General features: G+C 38.9%; 2 protein-coding genes across 6 annotated transcripts in view; both read left to right on the top strand.

The window, feature by feature from the left end:
* The window catches only part of LOC137487670 (uncharacterized), a 579,101-nt gene that overhangs the window by 7,059 nt on the left and 549,014 nt on the right, over positions 1 to 23,028 (top strand). The gene's annotated exons all lie outside the window — the stretch shown is intronic.
* Positions 1 to 23,028, top strand: part of slc44a5a (solute carrier family 44 member 5a) — a 258,230-nt gene that overhangs the window by 139,319 nt on the left and 95,883 nt on the right. For all 3 annotated transcript variants that reach the window (XR_012388774.1, XM_073920123.1, NM_001423791.1), the window contains exon 2: positions 14,363 to 14,411. Coding sequence is in view for 2 of the 3 variants with exons in the window: in XM_073920123.1 (XP_073776224.1) it covers positions 14,363 to 14,411 (49 nt within the window). In the remaining variant the exon portion in view is untranslated. The remainder of the gene's footprint in view (positions 1 to 14,362; positions 14,412 to 23,028) is intronic.

The following is a 23,028-nucleotide window of genomic DNA, read 5'->3' as shown; positions in this document are numbered from 1 at the left end:
GATTATGTTTACACCGCTAAATGCATCAAGTTGCTGCCATGTTATTGGCTGGTAAGAACCTTGCATTAACGAGCAGTTGGACAGGTGTACCTAATAAAGTGGCCGGTGAGTGTACATGTAAATCCAAGCTCTTTTTCTTTTGATGTTCTTTATTCACAAATCAGTCTAAATGAGTACATTGCATTAAATGAGAAGATCAGTTAAAAAGTACGTACGGTAAACTAATAAAACACTCCGATTGTTTGATTACACCCAAAATCTTCAACTAGTCTTTTTTATTGGTCTCTTCTTTGGTATGTCTTAACTGTCAGTGACTATATTTATATGGACATTAGTAATCTAATTAAGACAATAATATGATGAAGGTTTTTACATGAGTTGCGTTTACATTGTTCTTTTTATGATCCCGTTTTACATGTTTTAGCGCATAATTCAATTTACATCATTGCGTCACGACGCTATCCATGTTTCCTCCACAGTTTCATGGAATTTCGGGTGTTTCACTTTTAATTTGTCGACTTGCAGTTCGGTACTTTCACTTTCATTCAGGAACATTTCGTTCATGCCCACCTTGACAAACCGAGGTATTGGATGCAACTATGACGTATAATGACTGGTGAAAGAGTGTTGTTTTCATGGAATTTGATACCGCATGCCAAATGGGGAAAAAAAAAACCTCAGCATTACGCGATGAAGGTGTCTGTAGTCCTACTGACTCGGTACGCAGAGAATTGTGTCAAACAACTGTGTATTTGTGGTTTTTCCAGTCATAAAACTCAGCGAAAAGTCCTACAATGGTAATAGTTTGATTAAGGTGTTTACATGTCAGTACTGCACTTCAATAATGAGACTAAAATTGATATACTCCACTCGCCTTAATTCGATTTCTATTTAGTTCGATTTTGACCTTAATCTGATTAAGTTAATAAAAAAATCTCTGTTTACATGGTATACTCTTAATCAGACTATTGTCTTAATCATACTAAAATTGGATTGTTGGTGTCCATGTAAACAGCCTTTTGAAAGACAATCATTTGAACTGTAGCTTTTCATTTTGAATAATGTATAGTTATAAAATAAGTGTTGCTGTGAACAGAGTAGGGAGGCTGTAGACATCTTGGAGACCTTGAATTATTTAAAGTGCGTGAAGTGTTGTGCTATTTAAAGGAGCTCAGGCATGCAGACAACATTCAAAATCAATGCTAATGTTTATTTCAGTGGTGAAATTTCATTATATTACCTCTGATGCTCTTCCCTAACAAGACGTCTTAACAATATATTGGCTTTAAAATAATTAATCATGCTTGAAGAAGGAAATAATTGAACTCATCTCGCTTTTAATGTTCTAGGCAGCAAAAAAACATAGCTATAATTGCTATAATATACCCAGATGGGGTGTTTGATTTATGTCGGCATTCTTTTTTTTCTCGAATATCAATGTGTGGACATCTGTGATTTGCAGGTTGGGCCCATTCAGGGATGATAATGGCTTTGATTACCCATTTTACTCTCAGGAAATCTCAGTTTGAATTCAAAATAGGAAACGGCACTGCAAGTATTGATTTATTTTAAGTCACAGATTTCTGTATTTGCGTCTTTGATACACTTAAAGTTGTAATACATAGTCACACTGTATGTAGTTGTCTTTTAAATCTAGTTTGATGTACATTTTTCTCACGTCTCCCGAGGGTGTATGTGTTAATGGGCATGTTTGTTCCTGTGTGATATTGACTTTCTTGCATGTGCCGGGGTCTCTTATGTGAGTGTATTGATTGAAAACCTCTGAAGGAATGAATGTGGAGAAAGGTGAACGCACAACAGCCTAGTTTGTTTGTTTTAATCAGTGTGCAGCGCTGAAGGCCCCATGCAAGAGAAGAATTAAATCATAAGCCACATCTCCAGCGACTTTACTTTCTTAACTCTAATTACTCTTGAATCCTCCGCTTTGAGAGCCGAGTAGTTGAGGGGAATCCATAAGGAGGCCTGGGTGACAACCTGCATTTATGCAGATGCACTGAATGTCCACTGCGATTTTGGTTTTGTATTTAAATGTCACACGGTCTTGCTGTGGATAATTGAGGTCCCCGCGGTAGGGCAAAAATAAAAACTAGATCAAACCAATGATTCATGGAGTTGACGTGTGGTTGCGAACCCGTAATTAAGATGTCTGCAGGATGAAACATGTAACGTCATGAATATTGTTAAGCATATTAAGTGATAAGTGCAAGAGTGCGTTCTCGAGATAAAAGTTAGTCATGAATTCAAGATAGCTTACAGTCAAGAAATTCATTTGATAAATTAGTTAGCTACTTTAAAAGCTTTCTTGTAGTGCCTATATGTGTAATGCTAAAAAAATAAAGGCATTTTTAAACACTTGCTCATATGTGACAGATCGGATCAGTTCTATGACTGTAAACACGAAAAAAACGCATGCATTTGTATATTCAGAGATCGGTTTTGGGCCTCCTTCATCTGTGGAAATATGACGTTCCAATTTGTACATAATTGAACTTGCGACAATGTGGTACTTCTCCGTGGTTTAATGACAGAAGGAAGAGCATATGTGGAGACGCCAACACGGTAAACAACAACAACAACAGAGGAAACATGTAGGAGGAAAGTAGTCAGTCCACTATTTGCTGAGGTAAAAGCAAGACAGTTTCTTCCATCTAGTGTGGTACAGATGCTAGAACACACCTTTAGGCATGTGCAACGTCGTAAATTGTATGGCAGGTGTAAACACAGGAATCAGAAATGGGTCACAATTAAAAGAACGTGTTAACAGACAGGCAAAAATTCTGATATCGTCAACAAATCGGAATTGGGCATCAAGACCTAACTGTGTAAATGTGACCTAAGTGTTCCCTCGTGTGCAGTGCCAATGTTTATTCTTGCTACCCTGTTCTTCTACTTTAGCAAGTTTTAGAATTTTGCACTTCTGAATGAAAATCTGAATGTCTTTTCCCATGTACCATGTAAACATAAGCCATAGTCCAGCCTTCCTGTTTCAGCCTTCAAAAAGTATGTCATTTATTGAGAATGATTAGCGTTGATGATGTGTTGTAGGCCTATGTAAGTTTTTGACTCTTCTAAATCATAAAAATATTATAATATGTTTGCAGATATTTGAGAAACATGCTAAGTGAGCATTCTTGTTTATTTGAAAAACAATGCTGAAGTCTTCTGCTTTACACAATTGTACTTTACGTGCCAGAACGTATGTTAACCTGCTCAATGCAAGTTTAGCCAATTATATTTCAGCACCCTGGCTTGCCTTGGTGGAAAATTGTGTATTTGATTCATTTTGTCTGTCAGGAAGGCTCTCAAAGTGCGTGTCTGCGACCAAAATGCGACTTCTGATGGATAGTAACAGCCTTCGAAATGAGACACAGATTCAGAGTTCCACATGATGTGTTTATTAATTAGGAAATAATATCAATATTACAATCGTAAACATAACGTAAACATTAACACCGTGTACTAACAACACGCTACGTGGCGAGATTTGCAGTAATAAGTAATTTGGCTGTTTGCATCACTCAACACTAGAGAAATTTAAATACAGCCATTCGGATGCAGAGAATAGTGCACTTACTGCACTCCAATGGAATGGTATGGTATATAATATTTTTAATACATATTAAACCTATTTACCATTGTTAAATATACATGCTGAATCACTGACATGTGTTGACTTGCACTGAGTCACAGTACTCTTCACAGGTTTATTTTATTTCCAAGACCTAGGTGAACTATCTGCTGCTGATTTCTGTAGTATGGCAATAAACATGTGGTAATATTCAAACTCACATTATTAGTATTTAGCTCTGGATAAAGCACGTAAGGTGTTATTCTTTTGTTCAGCTTAAATAAGCTGTTTCTAATTTATTAATTTCAGGTGTTGGTTAGAACAAAACTCCTTTTTTCTAACCAAGAATATTCTCCATATATAAGAATATATGTAGGCAATACCTAGCTCAAACACTAGGTGTGAAACTTACATACTGTACTGCACCTTTAACTGAACATCCATCAAGGGATACACCATGTCCAAACTGCATGTGATGCAATGCTGTGACACAATAAAAGGTATCTTTTTCATGTTCCAAATTTTTGTACTATCATCTGCAGCAGTTTTGTGCAAAAGTTCTACTGTAGAAATGTTTTTTTTTTATTTTCTGCAACATTATGGCTGAACAACAGAACTGACTATAAGACAATGATCACCTTGGATTCCCCTTCGGGAGGGAAACTTCAATGCTATGTGGAAAAACTTCCACTATGGGGGTTTTATTTAGAACGCCAATCGTCTGAAAGAGTATGTTGCAATCAATTTGTCATAATAAGCACAGCACGTGCAAAGCTGGGGCATCCTTTTCGCTTCAGAGACTTTTGAGAGAGTCAATGAGAGTTCCTCCAACTGTTTTCCTGGGAAATCTTCCAGAGAGAGTTAACGAGAGTGGTCTACCGGTCCAGAGTGTGGTACACGCGGCAGCAGACGGTCGAGCTGGGTTTCTCCCTTGCCTGGTGTTCTTTGGGTTCGGTTCTCCAAAAGCGGTTGTTTAAGTTGCACTTTCCTCAAAACAACATAGTCGAGCAGCGCTTCTTTTTTAGGACGTCGCTTCGATTGTGCGTTTCTGTATGCAGTGGTTTCCTGTCCCTGGATGATGGGCATGAGCACTGCGTTGCATTTCCAGTGGTCCAGCATGTTCGCGGGCAGTTTATTCTGTCACTGCGATGGCATGTCTGTTGTACAATTAAGATCTCGGCTAGCCCTTGCAAAAGGGCTAACCACCCCAGGTATCCCCTGCACTGCAGCGGGCACTCGGGCATATGTGAGGGTTCCAGTGAGAGACTATCCGCCGCCTCTGGGCCTGTGTACTTCCCCTCCAAGCGCTCCATCCAAGCTTCGAGTGGAGGTAACGATGCGTCTAGCCAGATGGTAGCCCTCTTACTCGATGACACCAGGGACCAGTGCTGCATCGGAGAGTTGGCTTTCATTATCCGATGCGCATCCAGGCCCGCTACCCCCCCTCCGGGCAGTTGAGCGATGTCACGGATCACAAAACAGGTATGTTAGCCGTGCTTTCCAGGGCTGCTTTGGTCGAGGGGTTAGAGATGGTTTATCCCCCAGCTCCGCGGCCAGATTGAGTAGATGGGAGCTACGTTGAGGACAAAAAGGTTAGATCTTCTTCCCAGAGGTGCACAGTAGGCTAACGCAGTCTTGAAAGGCACCTTTCTCTGCCCGAACTGCACGCCTCCACACTCACCATCTTGACGGAGGAGCAGCCAGGGGGTATGAGGCGATCTTACAGGTCGATTGCGCCATTGCAGTCAATCTTTGTCCGCGTGGCGCCTCTTCCTGGTGGGTTCCGCCTTGTCTCCCATCCAAATCTGCAGGTTATCTGCCTCCCTCAGAGCCAGAGCCTACAGAGCTGCAGGCCAGGCTGCTTCGGCCTTGCACGCTATAGCCACCTACCAGCGCTACCAAGCGCAGGTGCTGGCCCAGCTGCACGAAGGTGGTTCCAACCCAAACTTTTACACGAGCTCCGCACCACAACAGACTATGCTCTTCGGACCATTAGGTGTGCTGCGTGCGCGTTGGGAAGGACGATAGCCACATTAGTGGTCCAGGAGTGCCCCCTCTGGCTGAACCTGGCATATTTTATTGAAGTGGACAAGGTTCACTTTCTTGACTCCCCTGTTCGGCAACACCTTTGGTGAATTCACCCAGGAATTCAAGGCGGTGAGAGAGCAGTCAGATCGCTCCGCCCGCTGATCCATCCACATCTGCTGCTCCTCACTGAGGGCGTAAAGCGGCTGTGTCGAGCACTTCGTAAGCCGGCTGCCCCTGTCTTACCAGGGTGCCTTTAAGTCAGGTAATCTGACCACGAAGCATGCCTGAGATTTTGCACGAAGCATGCCTGAGAATTTGCTTTTTTACCGGTGGAGGGCTGAGCTCTATTTCCAACATTTGCCCCCATGCAGAGGATCTCTTTTCACGGGTTGGAGCTGGACTCTGTCACCATTACAGCACGCCTCTCCGGAGAGCGCGCTCAGCTAATGCTGAACTGTCTGAGAGAGTTCCACAGCAAAATAGTGGTCCCACTGAAATCTTTTTTTGAGGCTTCTGGGGCATATGGCATCCGCAGCCGCTGTCACGCCGATCGGATTACTCCATGGTTGCATGGTTCAGGATCGGTAGAGCTATGCATTGATGAATTTGCTCTTCAGTGTTTGGACTCTCAGTGATGATTTTAAACCACACTGAACTGAGCTAAACTGAACTGAACTTAAACACTAAATATTGAACTACTCTGATCCAGTTACTATGACCATTTATGTGAAGCTGCTTTGACACAATTGACATTGTAAAAGCGCTATACAAATAAAGCTGAATTGAATTGAATTGAATATGAAACCACTTCAGCACTTGTTTCACGATCGAGTCCCCAGACACACATGGCACGCAGGCACACACCAGGTGTGTTGCCAAGCCTTCAGCCCCTGGAATGACCACTTGTTCCTACAGGCAGGAGTGCCTCTAGGACAGGCGTCCAGACATATTATCATTTCGACAGATGCTTCCAGCACGGGCTGGGGGCCGTGTGTTGCTGGCATGCAGCTGCAGGTCTGTGAAAATGAACCCAGTTGCATTGGCATATCAATCGCCTAGAGCTGTTGGCAGTGTTTTTCGCTCTCCGCCGTTTTTTAACAGTGTTGGAGCGACAACACGTGCTGGTCAGGCTAGAGCTCCCTCAACAAGGCGTGTCTACGCCGTGAAGTGGAGTCTATTTACTGAATGATGCATCTCACAGAGAAGACCGTTGTGCTTTCTTTCCTTCAGGAGAAACTGGAGAGCAGACTGTCGCCCTCCACACTCAAGGTTTACGTGGCTACCATCTCTGCTCACCATGATGCGGTGGCTGGCAGCACCGTGGGAAGGCATAACCTCATATGCAGGCTGATGCTGCCAACTCATTGGCATTTCATTGGCCCGTTTACATACTCTTTCAGATAATTGGCTTTCTGAAAATCCCCATAGTGGAAGTTTTCAACATAGCATTTCCGCCCCTCACCCTTTGGGAACGAGGGTTACATTGGTAAGCAGAGCATTCTGCTTATATGCTTTATTCACTGATGAATGCTACAAGTGTGAGTTTAAATACCATTTATCTTGACATTTATTGCCATATTGAAATCCGCAGCAGGTAGTTAACCTCAGATCTTAAATAAAACATCTAGCAAAGAGTTTGAAAATAAAAGTCAGATATGTGACAAACCAATAAGGTCAGTCCCTTAGTTGCCTATGTATTTTTAATAATGTTAAGGAGGTTTCATATGTATTGATTTTAAACATTACCATTTGGTTGCAGGAAAAGATGCAGTGGAGTGCTTTAGTCTGTGCTTTTGAATAGCTATACTGTAGGAGAGGTGTATTTGTTCATGGAGAGCCACAGCCCTGCAGAGATTTGTTTCAACCCTGCGTCTGCACACTTATCTTTAGTGCACTCCAATGGAATGGTATGGTATATAATATTTTTAATACATATTAAACCTATTTACCATTGTTAAATATACATGCTGAATCACTGACATGTGTTGACTTGCACTGAGTCACAGTACTCTTCACAGGTTTATTTTATTTCCAAGACCTAGGTGAACTATCTGCTGCTGATTTCTGTAGTATGGCAATTAGTTTCAATTAGTTTGATCAGGTTTGTTTAATTAGGGCTAAAGCTAAAATGTGCAGAGCTGTAACCCTCCAGGAAGTTTGACACTTGTACTATATAGTATTTACATGTTTCTGTCTTGTCACATTGTGTTTGGTGAGGAAAGACAAACTACATGTTGCTGGAATCTAGTCACATTGTGTCGTTAGGATACAGTGTTAGATAGGTGTTAGATTTTTGCATGCATCAGCATACATCGGTAGCAATACATGTAAAAACTAAGGGACAAAGAACTGCGTCCGGTGGTCCCCTATTGTGTATTTTGATTGATATGATGCCTGTTATTTAACTTTATACAAACTTTAACCATGCCAATCTAGTCCCAGTAATACCAACTAGGAATCTTTATAATAACCGATTCACCGCTAACTGAAAGTAGGCATTTGCATAATGATAATAATTGATGATTATTTTATTGCTTGTGCAAGGCAATGCAGTGGTGCAGTGGGTAGTGCTGTTGCCTCACAGCAAGAAGGTCGCTGGTTCGAGCCTCACCTGGGTCAGTTGGTGTTTCTGTGTGGAGTTTGCATTATCTCTCTGCATTCACGTGGGTTTTCTCTTGTTGCTCCGGTTTCCCCCACAGTCCAAAGGCATGCTGTACAGGTGATTTGGATAGGCTAAATTGTCCATAGTGTATGAGTGTGAATGAGTGTGTGGGGATGTTTCCCGGAGATGGGTTGGGGCTGGAAGGGCATCCACTGCGTAAAAACATGCTCGATAAGTTGGCGATTCATTTTACTGTGGTGACCCCGGATTAATAAAGGGAATAAGCCGAAAAGAAAATGAAAGAATGAAACGTGTATGCAAATTAATGCAATATCATATGTAAACTACAAACATTTTATATACTATAGTAACCTGTACTTTACAAAACATATGAGCTTTGAGTTAATCAAAGCACAGGTAAAACCAGACGCTCAAGATGTAATCTGTAAAATAATGACTTCTATTTAAATGTTGACAGAGGTTTGTGATATTATAATAACAGCTGAGCATTAATTAAATGCTGTTTTTCATTCAGCGATTGATTTGAGGTAGCTTGCTATTTTTATTTGACAGGAGGAAAAAAAACATATGATGAGAAAAAACAGTCTATGATGGTTCTTAAATAGGGTTCAGCCAGTGTTTTCATTTTGTACTCTAAATTTGTAATTTAAGTGGAAAATATCTAGGGCAGGCCTATTTATTTTATTATTTTTATTTAGTTTATTCTTCTTTTCTAGGCTGTTGGAAACACTGCAGGTGCGTGAAGATATTTTGTTGTTATGTTCTGTTGTAAATATGTTCGCATATGAAAATAAATCAGTATTTTAAAATGCAATATTTAATATGTCAGACACAAAATAGACAGGTCAATTATTATTTTTTAAATTAAATAATAATTTAAATTAATCTGACCAGTTAATGGTTATTCGGTTAACGAGCAGCGGTTGTCGGTTGGCAAAACTAACCTAAATGAGCATGCCCAATTTCCAACATTATGTGAGATAGATTATGCCATGACAAATTAGAGTCCTGGCTGGGCCAGTTGGCATTTCTGTGTGGAGTTTGCATGTTCTCATGTTGGTGTGGGTCTCCTCCGGGTGATCCTGTTTCACCTATTGTCCAAAGACATGTGGTATAGGTCAACTGGCTAAACAAATTTGGCTGTATTGTACGAGTGCATATGTGAATGTGAGAGTATATGGCTGTTTCCCAGAACTGGCTTGCAGCTGGAAGGGGATCCGCTGCGTAAAACATATACTAGCGACCCCTGATAAATTAGGGACCAAGCCGAAGGAAAATGAATGTAAGAAAATTAATGAATTTGTTTAGTTATATTATGTATAATTTGAATAAGTGAACAACACCAATAAACTTTGGGTAGTAAGAAGCTGTTTTATCCGTTAATAATAGACCTACCCCAACAAATTTAAGGAAACTGACATACTAAAAATAAATAAAAACTGTAATAAAAAATAAATTACAAAAATTGTGAAATACAAATAAATGTAGTTTAAAGCTTAATTTATGAAACCACAAATTTAGTGAATGAAAGGCATTTTAGCAATGTACAATATTAAACATACAGCACTAAAATGACAGTGCAGAACTGCAGTCATTAGAGGAAGGGTATATTTGACCTGCTGATGATAGAATTTGGTTTTATCAATAGTATTTTTAACAACAGGACACTAAATTACACACATGTTCTAAAAGTCAATGACTAGGAGTTTATCTGTTGATGCTTTGAAAAATAGCCATGGGTAAAAGTTACCCCAATGGTGTATCTATTGGTAAATTTGCGATAACTTTTGATTTTATATTCATTATTTAATATATTACTCAGGAAAGATGACAATCCTAATTCCCAATCAGCACATTACTTTTGTCCCCTGTATTCCCAGTCCACAGTGACCAGATGTGTCTGAAGGCTCGCTTTGCTCACTGTAGCGTTACAGGTTGCTGATGGGAGAAAAAGCCCATTGTGCAGCGCTGATGGAATGCTCAGTCACTCTGCTAAATGTGCCACGGCCATCTCCATCGATTTAGTGTCACTTCTCAGATGACAGACCAATTCAGACAAGGTGTACAGCATGGCAGTAGTAATACGATTTGGAGTGCAGAAAACCAATTCAGGAAATACCAGAGGGAGGCGTGAGGTTCACATGGTTCTGAGCAATAGAAGATGAAACGTTGATAGGGCTGCTGCATGAGATTGATATTTTCTTGGTGTTAGAGAAGTTGAAATGCAGCAGTTTAAATATGCAACCCTGCACAACAACACATCAAGTTTGCACAGGTACATTTTTGAGAATAGCCACATTGACAGTTTTTCTTTCACACCAAAAATGTAGTAAATGCCATTTTTCATGAAGATATTTGATAAATCTGTTTCAGTTTTAAGGTGATTTTGTCAACATTTAGATTTTTTTGAACCTTCTAATTTCAAATTACAAAATAGTTGTAACCAGGGCTTAATTTGTGCTGGAACTCTCCGGATCCGGCACCTTTTTTTACCGATCCTGCTCCTGGCAGTTCTAGCTTAAATGGCATCCTCGGCGAATTACCCCATATACGCCCCTCAATACCTTCACCCCACCACATGTTTTTTAGAATTTTCTGTTCATCTTAGACCCGACTCATGGCCTAGAATTAATGTTATTAAGTCTTACCTCCCTGACTCTATTCCTCCTTTCTGCTTCATAGCCATGCTTAGTCAAAATAAGATCATCATCATATAAGATTCAGTTTTTTCAACTAGCAAAACTTGCTGCGTGTCGACTTCTCATGTCACAAAAGTAACAGAAAAGGCCTTTAATCCAGTTTCACAGCGCATGAACAGCACATATTTTATTGGCGTGCATGTATACAAAAGCAGGAGCTGTGGGTGTGAGTTGTGCAGGAATGGTTTTCTGCACGCATGCGACAGTTTGCTATCACCTGCATTGTTTCGGCTGCACATAGAGATAAACAAACTTGCACGTGCAAAAGATGCCAAATGCAAATGGTCCCTAACGTCTTTTTTTCTGGGATTACCACTCTAAATTTAAACATTTGCTTATTTATAGGTGCAACCACCCACCTCCCCCATCCACTGTTCACTTTAACTTTCTTCCACGACTCCCCAACCATCTTCACTTTCGTTCTAGCCTTCCCCTCACTCTTCGCTTCCATCTTTCATCCACGGAACCACCTCCACCGCTCTCCATCCTTGGGTAACATGCCAGATCTGTTACCCCGATCTGTTCCGGGACCTCACAATTCACAAATTAAGCACTGGTTGTAACCCAGCCAAATGTTATCCTTTTATAAACCAGAAACCAATAGAAAGCTTATTCAAAGCTTTTATATAATGTGTAAATCTAAATTTACAAACACTGAACCTGGGTTTGTTGCTCAGGGTCTCTTGTGAAGACTTATTGTTTATCTGTTGAAAATGAGTATAACTATAGTATATTTTTTACCATGATTTTCAAGAGCCATTCATCTGTCCTCTAACATTCACTTTTACAAAGCATTTTTAACAACAACAGCCATAATGAAATATTCCAAACATGGTGTCTTGCATTGGCAAAAGTTTGGAGATCCTCTCTGACAGTCAGTCTGGCAGGTGGAACGGCAGGAGCTAAAACTGGAATACATAAGCAAGCACCTGGATTTCCATTCTGAAGCTCCTTTCCAGCTCCTACTGTATGTGAAAATATCTTCAGTTTTTACATGAATCTTTCGAGCAGTCAGTCATCCGTTTGCTGACAGGTTTTCTTTAGCATGTGCAACCCAAAGTTGTCACACTCAATAATAAAGATAGGGAAATACCAGCCAGTTCTTCAAGTGAACATTTACATAGATTTTATATGTTGATAGCTTTTCCACAACTATTTCTTAAAGAGTTAGTTCACCCAAAAATGAAAAGTATGTTGTTAATAACTCATCCTGTCATTTTAACCTTCATTTTTTCTTAGAAATCCAAATTAAGATATTTTAAAGGGAATCTATGATGAAAATCAAATTTTGCAAGCTATTAGGACAGAACTGTGTGTAGGTATAGTATGTCCGCTGACCGAATTGATCGACAGCCATGTATTAACATGTCTCAATGGTAATGCTTAAACATATCCACAAGACAGGATTTGCCCAAAGCAACGTGAATTAAAAAATCTTTTCAGCTCTCTACGATAAGCTGCACTTCAGGGATGAATTTTTCAAGTTGAAACATTATAAAACAGTGCATGTTTGTTAAAAAGTCAGCAAAATCACTATAATTCATCATCACAGCCGCATGTCATTACAATTATAAAAGACGATGCTTCAATCTTAATTTAAGGACGTAAATTAACTGATATCTATAAAGCAGTGGATATTAACATGTATCCTGTCACATTTGCCATGCAAAAATGGTGCAAATTTAAATGTGTGTGCTTGTGTGCGTGTGTGTGTGTGTGTGTGTGTGTGTGTGTGTGTGTGTGTGTGTGTGTGTGTGTGTGTGTGTGTGAACTTTGTAATGATATTGTGTGTGACTCCACAACAAGTTTTTACTGTAGTATTTCTCATAAAGATCAGCTTCTTTCTTATCTGTCACTATGCTGTTTATCTGAGATGAGACACATGGCTCTGACGCGTATGTGGGGAAAACCAGCTCATTTGCATTAAACACACAGGCAACAAAAACAGCTAAAGTGTGCTCAGAGCTGAAAATTCTCATATTAAGGAAGGTATAATAAATAATATGATGGGTATTTTGAGATGGAACTTTGCAGACACATTCTGGAGACACAATAGACTTACCTTTAATTTTGGAATAGGGGGAAAATAGGTGCCCTTTAAATGAAATTTGAGAGCTCCCTCATCCTCCATAGACAGCAATGGCCCTGGAAAAAAAAATTCTGTATTTTCTGTATGCACATTAAACAAAAATAATTACTTTATTTAACACTTTATTCTTCCTAGTGTCACTCAGGGTGTGTTCCCACACAGGACTTTCTCTGTTACAAAGCATAGGCACATCTGCCGTTTGGTCAGAGGCACATACTCATGAATGTGCCCCTTATACTGACACTAAGGACAAGAAACTTGAATAAAGTTGTTATTCTTATTTATTTTTATTTTTTACTAGGAATATTTAGTTGACAAAGTGTGCAGTCTGTATTATTTGGAACAAGCCAAAGTTATTACCGAGTATATTTTAATCAGAACTTGTACATTTATAGTATATTGCTTTTTAATATTACTATTCAATCACACCTACACAGACATTTACCTAAAAATAAATGTTCATTAAATACACGTACAGTTATGCTTTAATCTATAATTACTATAATTACTCTTTAATTACTTTTAAATATGCTTGGTACAAATTAGTTGTTACAAAATAGCAAACTTCAAGTTAACTAATCATTAAGACATCTGACGTATACTGACGATTAATGTGGCTGCAAGTATGCTTAGGCCTACCCTATGGAAAAAAAGCTAAGTTAAATTAGGGTATTCAAACCGTTTTTATAAATATTTGTATTTCTCTTATTTCAATAGAAGATAAAATACTTAAGTATTACATACAAAATATATTTCTGAGAAGTATACCTAAAGTAAATTACAAAGAAGTACATCAAATGTTGACTGAAAGCATGCTTATTTTTATATTTGTTTATTTATTTATTTATTTATTTATTTTTGTTTGTTTAAAAGAAGTATACTAATAGCACTCATGAATTAACTTATTTTTATAAAGGAAGACATGTCAAGCTACCGTTTTATGTATTATTAAACAAATATTTATTTATTTATTTATTTATTTATTCATTTATTTAGATAAATAGTTATAGTAATAAATGTTATAGTTTTGCACATGTAAAATTCATACTACATTATTTTTTATAAGACTGATTGTCTGGCACAAAAGTGCCTATCTTTACAGTCATTGGAATAGTTGAGAGGAAAACACCATTTGATAAATATGCATAACATTTATTTCTTTTCTAAGTATGTAGTACTGTAGCTGTGCTAATATATAGTCAATCATTATCCCATAATGAAGCAATTAAGGATTAACCTGCTCTTCCTCAAATTTATCTACAGTATGACTTAACCTCTTGTATTGCTTACACCAACGTTAAGTAACCTTCGATGTTCCTTTTTTATTTCCACAGGTGAACCTCGCAAGTTTGACCCAACATTTAGAGGACCTGTGTATAACAGGTAAAATCAATCTTAATGTCCTTTTACACATACACGCACGCACGCACGCACGCACGCACACACATACATACAATGATATTGAAAGTTTATAAAGATATACTATGTGAGTATTATACACCTACCGGCCACTTTACCAGGTACACCTGTCCAACTGCTCGTTAACGCAAATTTCTAATGAGCCAATCACATAGCAGAAACTCATGGTATTTAGGCATGTAAACATGGTCAAGACGAACAGCTGCAGTTGAAACTGTGCATCAGAATTGTGATTAAAAGGTGATTTAAGTGACTTTGAATGTGGCATGGTTGTTGGTGATAGACGAGCTGGTCGGAGCATTTCAGAAACTGCTGATCTACTGGTATTTTAACATGCAATCGAAAAATCTGAAAATAAAAATACACAGTGAGCGGCAGTTCTGTGGGCGCAATTTATGCCTTGTTGATGCAGGAGGTCAGAGGAGAATGGCCAAAGTGGTTCCAGCTGAAGGCAACAGTAACTCAAATAACTATTTGTTACAACCAGGGTATGCAGAAGAGCATCTCTGAATGCACAACACGTCCAACCTTGAGGCAGATGGGCTACAGTAGCAGAAGCAGAAGACCACACAACTGTTAGCTTACCAAAATTGGACAATAGAAGATTTGAAAAACATTACCTGGTCCGATGAGTCTCAATATCTGCTCTGACATTCTGTGACAATACATCCTACCTGAGTATTGTTGCTCACAAGTCCATCCTATCCCATGTCATAAAGCACGAATCATCTCAGACTGGTTTCTTGAACATGACAATGAGGTCCCTGTACTCAAATGTCCTCCACAGTCACCAGATATCAATCCAATAGAGCACATTTAGGATGCGGTACATTGGGAGGTTCACATCATGGATGTGCAGCCAAAAAATCTGCAGCAACTGCGTAATGCTATCATGTCAATATAGGCCAAAATCTCTGAGGAATATTTCTATTACCTTGTTGAATCTATGCCACAAGGGATTAAGGCAGCTGTGTAGGCAAACAGGGTCCGACCTAGTAATAGTAGCCTAATAAAATGGCTGGTGAGTGAATAGGTTTAAAAAGCTTATTAGGTCAGATTTAGAAATACGAGAGGCTTGTTTCAGACACTGTTTGAAAAGAGCTGATGCCATGATGACAAAGTTTTTGTAGTTATTATTTTGTGAATCTAGATAAATCAATATTACAAGATCTTCAAAGTACATTTGGAACTGTCAAAGTAGCATATTAGGTGAACTTTAACAAAAAATACCTTAAAGAGTTAACTGCACCAATGGTAGTATCTCTCTCCACGTATTACTGCATTAGTGATTCTCCTCTCGCTGTTGTCATGGAGATGCTCTTCACAATAATTGCATTCCTTTTCATTTCGTTCATTTGATCTCATAAACCCTAAATGTGTATTTTACAGGTAAGAATCATGCGGCAAATGAACTGAACTAATCCAATACACCACAGCTAGAAGAGTTGAGGTCCTTTAGCTGCTTTGTAAATCGGTAGGCTTGAAAAAAATCCTCTGCGTCCAAGGCTTTGGTTATTATTAGATTAATGTGTCCATGACTAAAAGCCACGCAATGTCAGAAAAAAATAAAAAATAAATCAATGGCATTTAAAGTAAGAGCGAGTGGAGTCTGAGGATCTGTGAAACAATCTGAAGCTCTCAGGCGGCAAACAGAGGCCCAGTAACCCACATAGAGAGATGATGGGTCATTAAATAAAGAATGAGGAGACTGTTCACTTCACTAATTGTGTCTGACTGGGGAAAGCAGAGAGTTGGGCTGGCCAAAATGTGGTTGAGCGAGAAAGAAACTGCTGTTTTAAATTAGCTGTTTTTAAAGTGAAGATCACAGGGTTTATAATTTAGTTTGTGAACTCATTAGTATTCATTACTAACCTTATGTTTTGAGTTCTGTTTGTGTATGCCTGGATAGTGATGGTATAATTACCTTTTTGGTCACACTTGGTTTTACCATTAATTAAAACTGATTTATACTTCTGCGTCAAATGATCGGCGTGACCCACAGTCTTGCCTTGCCTTGCACATAGTTGTGCATTTATACTTCTGCATGCTTTTTGTGTTGCTTTGGAATAACACTTCCGAAACACTAGCTGGCTGTAGGTTTTTATGTTCCTTTGTGTCGTTTTTTTTTTGTGGGTAAACAAGGTAAACACAAAACAAAAGTTTCCATCTGGAGCTCCTTCACGGGACTCGACACTTGTAAACACTCACTCTAATGGGTTAGTGCAGCTTTTGGTCCTGCACACGCTGGTCACAGCTACCAAGCCGGCCAATCACATAGCTTGCGTTACACATCGTTGCGACATGTACTTACATTTTTTGAGAAGTATGCATCTGCCCTAGCCATGTTGAGGGCTATGTGACCGCATTAAAGCTGCAGGCTGGTTTATACCTAAGGCTGGTTTATACTTCTTCGTCGAGTGGTTGGCATGACCCACGGCAAGTTGAGGTTTTTGCTGATTTTCATAGAAGCATCAGTCAATAAATAAGTCTGCAATCGACTACTTGCAATTGGTATTTGCATCTGATTGGCTGACGCTTCCATTGGTGCTTAAAAAGTAAAAGAAATTACGCTATTAAAGTGGCGCCGAAAGATCCACAGTTAAGTTTACCAACGCTTGACATCACCCATTCAAAGTGAATATGACATTATGATTGTTTATGAAAACAAAAACTGCAAAAAAAATAAAATAAAAAAATAAAAAAAACATAGCTCCCGGGATGTATTTGGGACTTTCCAGAAATATATAAGGCGAAGCGTTTTCAGAATGAGCCTGAGTTGACAAAATCAGATTGTAATGTTGTCAAGTTGTCAAAACAAACAATGTTATCTTTGCATTTTAATGTCATAACTGAGCAAATGACTTAATGACAGTTGTTATATTCATGCATAAAACTTTTATCCACTTTCATGACATGTCATGTCATGTCATGATTATATAGGATTAATGACACCCCTTCTTTAAAATTTCTTTCTTTTTAAAATATTTCCCAAATGATGTTTAATAGAGCAAGCCATTTTCACAGTATGTCTGATAATATTTTTTTTCTTCTGGAGAAAGTCTTATTTGTTTTATTTTGGCTAGAATAAAAGCAGTTATTAATTGTTTAAACACCATTTTTAGGACAAAATTATTAGCCCCTTTAAGCCTTTTTTTTCTCGATAATCGATGAAACCAACCATCGTATCATCATATCTCATCATTTAAAGAGATACATCGAGCCTTTCACACTGTCCATCCAAACTTACACTAATCAATTTGTGTTCTCCACAAAAGAGATAACTTTGGTAATTTTGGCGATTTTGAGTTGATCCATTGATCAAGCAATCTTTTGCCAAAAAAAATTGTTCCTTGCGTGATTGGCTTCAGTGAGCAAATTATCGCTCTGATGTGAATATTTCGATAAGGTGATTACACAGTGAATGCAAAACAATTACTCATCAAAATAGTCAAAGCACAAGATGTCTCAAAAGATGATAGTCAATAGTCAAAGCACAAGATGTCCATTGCTTTTCTTCATTCCACGTCTTTAACAGGAGAAATTAACGATGAATAATGCTGTGGCAGAGACCTGAATGCTTCAGCCGTTTAAATTCCCCACCAGCACCTCTTGGATTCTCCTGAAGTGGGAGAGGGAGACGGAAGCGATTGGTTCTTGATAGCTGGAGATGTAATTATAGATCTCCCCATGTACAGCAGAGCTGCAGTTATACTGCGTTGTTCTCTTCTGACTTGATTACTTTGGGTGTGTTTGATCGTTTGCTTTGTCTCACCCTTTGGTTTCAAATCGGAGGAGGTCAGTGAGCTTGGCTAATGGGAAGAAGATTACAACCATTTTAGCAGTTCAGAAGTCAAACGGGCTGAAAACAGCTGTCGACCCTCCTCGACATACAGTTCCATGAAAACACAGCTCTGAACCGAGTGTTCTCCATTCTCCAGCTGCTGAATTTAATATATTCAAGCTATCAACAGGCTTATGTCTTGATACACATGAGAAGGTTTGAATAGACTAGCTATTTTAAGAACTGATGAATGAGTAGCTGTTGCATGAAATCATATAGTATAATTCATAACATTTCATCCCTAACCCTACCCCTATTTGTAAGCATCACTGGGGGTTTGAACAGATTGTATAAAATGTGAATGAGTGCAAACTCACATAAATTAGCTATACTGCTACTGTCATGTAGGTCAGCACACTTTAGTTATATGTACGTTCTACCAGCCATTCACCCTGACTACACCTCCCATCTTTCTTTGCACCTCACACCAGAGACAGTTTACCAATCTGGACACTGACACACACAGGCTGTTTCTCAATTCCAAGAATGCTGAGAATGGACTTGTGTTTTTCTGAAGACCGGTCTTGCCAGGTCACCTCAGAAGAACGAACTTGGGAGACCACGAGAACACAGCATGCTTCCTCTGAAAATTTAAATGTATGCGCTTTTCCTGATGGTCACATAAACTTCACACATTTTTTACGGGAAACTATTTAAACATTACAGCATATATACAACAATTTATTGTTTCCCCCTTTTCAATAAATATGACATACACAAACACCTTACAAAACTGTTATTAGAATTTCAGCAAATAATCTCCCTTAATGTGTTTATGCCTTTATTAAGGTGTTCATGTTAATGTTTACTTTGACCATCTTATTTAGGGGAAATTCAAGAGATAAACAAGTTTAATGAACTTTAATAATAAACAGGTATAGAGTGCTGTGCTTCCCACCTCTTTTATACAGCCACAATGAGATTTGGAGCTGAACTTTGACGAGAACACAAGGATGGAAGATTGCTGAAGTATGCAGATTGAGAAATAGAGATACAGATCATTAATACTGATTACATAGACATTATATACTGTAAACTATTGCTGTGTAATGGAGGCCAGCTAGTAAGTATTCTGCAGGTAAAAACCTCACTCCTCTGACCTCTAAAAGAGCTCTCGCGAAAGACGCTAGAGGCCATGGTCTTTAGCCTCCTTGTTAGAGCAACCAACTCCCATGTGGAAGGTTGCTGGTTCGATGCCAGCTTGAAGCGGGTTGGGTGGAGTAGGACCGGCAGGGTTACATTGGTGCCGTGACTTGGATGGGAGTGAGGTTTAGGTAGGTGAGTTTAATGGAGGCCAGCTAGTAAGTGCTGTGCAGGTAAAACCTCGCTCCTCTGACCTCCAAAGGTGCTCTAGCGACAGATGCTAGAGGCCATGGTCTTAGCCTCCTTGTTAGAGCAACCAACTCCCATGCGGAAGACCACCGGTTTGATACCAGCTTGGAGCGGGTTGGGTGAAGTAAGTCTGACAGGGTTACAGCTGCAACTAATGATTATTTTAATAATCAATTAATCTGTCAATTATTTTTTGATTAGTTGATGAATTGGATATAAAAAAACAAGATACAGATTAATTTCCAACCATTTATTCAAAAAAGCTGATCGTGAGCAGTCATAATTATAATAAAATAAAAAACAAACTAAGTAGTTTTGTCCTGTTTTCAATCCAAATATTTAAAAAAAAATTAAATCACGATACATACTAGACACATGAAATAGCATTAGAATTTATGTCTTGTTTTAAAAAAAAGAACCTCAAATTTAAGTGATTTTTTGCTAAAACAAGCAAGCATATTTGCCAATGGGGTAAAAAAAATAGCTTAATGAGATATAATATCAAACAGAAGTTAAGCATCATTTAATTTTCTCATGCCATTTTTCTTGTCTAGATTTAATATTTCTTACATATTTGGACTAAAAATGAGATAAAATGACTTAGTAAGAAAAGTTAGAAGTTTATACAGTGTAGCTACACATAACAACAGATTGAAAAATGAATTATTGTAAAAAGGTGAGTGAAAAAAAACGTGTCTTTAGTCTTTTGTCTTGCAATGCAAATTAACTATACCACCGCTGCTTTACTGCTGTTATTAATCCTTTCACTGGTGAGTTTAAAAGACTGCATCTGGAACTGGAAGTGAGTTTTTTTAGGTGACCATTTTATTAGAATGTTCACCCTTAATGTTTTAATGGGGACGTGTCATGTTTGTTATGTGACACACCACAGCCACAATAGCACTGTATGACAGATGTATCCCTTTGATTTAGGTTTTTTTTTCTGTTTTAATTGAGCATATTCATGCGCTTGCTCATCATGTCATCAACTACCTGATATTCCAATTCACAAAAACGTGTAAGTGAGTGCATTGTGTTTTTAAAGGCGGTGTAAGTGATCTTGATCATGATCTACAACGTGAGATGGGTGTCAACATGTTTACTTGTGGTCACGCGTTTGCCTTATTCATAAAAAATGGAACATGCAGGTTTTAGCACATAAATTCATCAGTTACTCACAAAATACATGCAAGTAAGTGGCTGGTGAACATAGAAAAGAATAGATTTAACTTTATAGTTACTTGCACTGTGTATCTGATATAAAGAAAACACATCAGCAAATTATATTTGAATGGATTGTTAGACTTTCATCGACTGTCTTGTTTTTTTTTTTAATCTCTAAATGTATTGTTTTACTAGTACTTGTGTGTATTTGCATGTCTAAAACATAAAATAAGCATTAGGCAGTTAAAACACTGCATAATTGTGATTATATAACAAGTCTTTCTCTGGCTCAGTGCCAGCCAACGCACCAAAGCTCAGTTAGAATTTTTTATTTGCCGCTGTGAGTTAACTAGCTAACTTGTCATGTTTGTCAAAATGAATAAAGACTAAACGCCAGCACCAGGGACTTTACATTCCTCACTTTAAATGGAACAAAAGTAGGATTTTGTACTGATTTACTGTGTGATGTTTGATTCGGGGGACGTTCTTGGGGTGGGGTTTGCGTGACACGCTGCGAGCTACTAGCCTGATAATGGAAACGCGACATGATTTCGGCCTCACTGCTCAAACTCCCGGTGATTGGCCCGATAAAAGCCCTGGCTCGCACTGGCCCGACAATGGAAATTCAGCTATTGGTCTAAGATCTGAATGTAGACATCAGAATGTGACTCTTTGTAAATAAATGCAGATTTATCTAAAAGTTTAGGTACCCCTGATAATTTTCATAACTGCAAATCAGCAATTTCACTTGGATCTATTTTATACCCTATGGAAAAAGCAACATTTCAGTTCTGACAGCATTTATTAAAGGGGTGGTCCAGAATGTAATTTTAAGGCTTGGTTGTGTTAATAAGATGCAAAGCAAAGTGTCACGTTCCGATGAAGGGAAAAAGGAGCGAGGACCCAAGCGCAGAGTACATAGAATTTTATTAAATAATAAAAATAAAATAAAATGCAAAATAAACAACCCCGAGGGGGAAAACACTAATAAAACAAATAAACAAACAAACTTGACTGGGCAGGCACGACAAGGCAAGGCTGGACACAGCAGGACAGGTAAAGATGGACAACATGTGATGACGATCTCGCACAGGACAGCAGACATAAGGGGTTTATAAACTGTAGGAAATTAACACAAAAACAGATGAACATAATTAACTAATAATGGGTTAACAAGGAGGGTGGGACTAGACAATAGACGGGAGAGCGCATGACACAGAGAGACGACACAAGCCATGCACTCACAAAAAAACAGGACAAGAACATGCAGCCAATGAGAGAACTCATTAACCGCATGTTCATGACAAGACGAGCACAACACTGAAGCACACGACAAAAGCACGAGACCACAATGTAAACATCGAGCCACGTGCTTTGACAAAAGACGCAAGACACGAGCACACGATAGATAAACACCTTACCGTGCGCTCACACATAAGCAACGCGCATGCTTCATCTCAGCGCCAACCAAAACTGAAACCAACTAGACGGAGGCGCCGAGAATAAAGCTACGCGATGCTGACAAAACAAACACAAACACTAGTACAAGAGCGCGCGCGGCCACAATAAGCGCCAGCACGCACACTCCGCGTACACCCACGACGGCGCGCGCGCACACAGAGACAGATAGAGGACCAGACATGGGTGGTGTCAGAGCTCTGCCACCAAAACAAGAATTTACAAGACCAGAGTGGCAGAACCCTGACACAAAGTGTGCTCATGTTTCACTTGAAGAAAAATAGTGTTATTTTTTTCATATATCTCACTTTGATTATACACAGCTACTCAGCTAAAATAAAAACGACTGTAATATTTCCTTCCTCTAAAAGGCCCGCCATCAAGTGACTCTGATTGGTCATCATCATAATGTGCTGTGATTCGTGCTTCATGCTTCTTGCTTACTATGTATTTTATAGTTTTCTGAAACATAATTAATATTGAACTGAAAGCACTTCTGTGCTTGTGTTGTGTCATTTGGAAGCCCAACAACAGAAACAGAGAAGCTCTGTGGAAACAGCAGGATGGCATTTCTCCCTCTGCAGTAATGTTGCAGCGCCTCTGGCCATGGCCTTTACCTGCGCAGTGTGGGATGCGCAATAACGAACTTTTGTGATCTCACAGGGGGCGGAAGTATTTTTTGTAGTCCCCAAAATTCTTTCATTGTAGGCTTTGTTAAGCTAACTCTGTAAAAATCAAGGTCTTCCTTTGCATTGAACTTTGAGCATTTTACATTCAGAGATGCTG

Source organism: Danio rerio, chromosome 2 (assembly GCF_049306965.1).
Source record: "Danio rerio strain Tuebingen ecotype United States chromosome 2, GRCz12tu, whole genome shotgun sequence".
Taxonomy (NCBI): Eukaryota; Metazoa; Chordata; class Actinopteri; order Cypriniformes; family Danionidae; genus Danio; species Danio rerio.
This window is presented reverse-complemented; position numbering and strand designations above follow the sequence as displayed.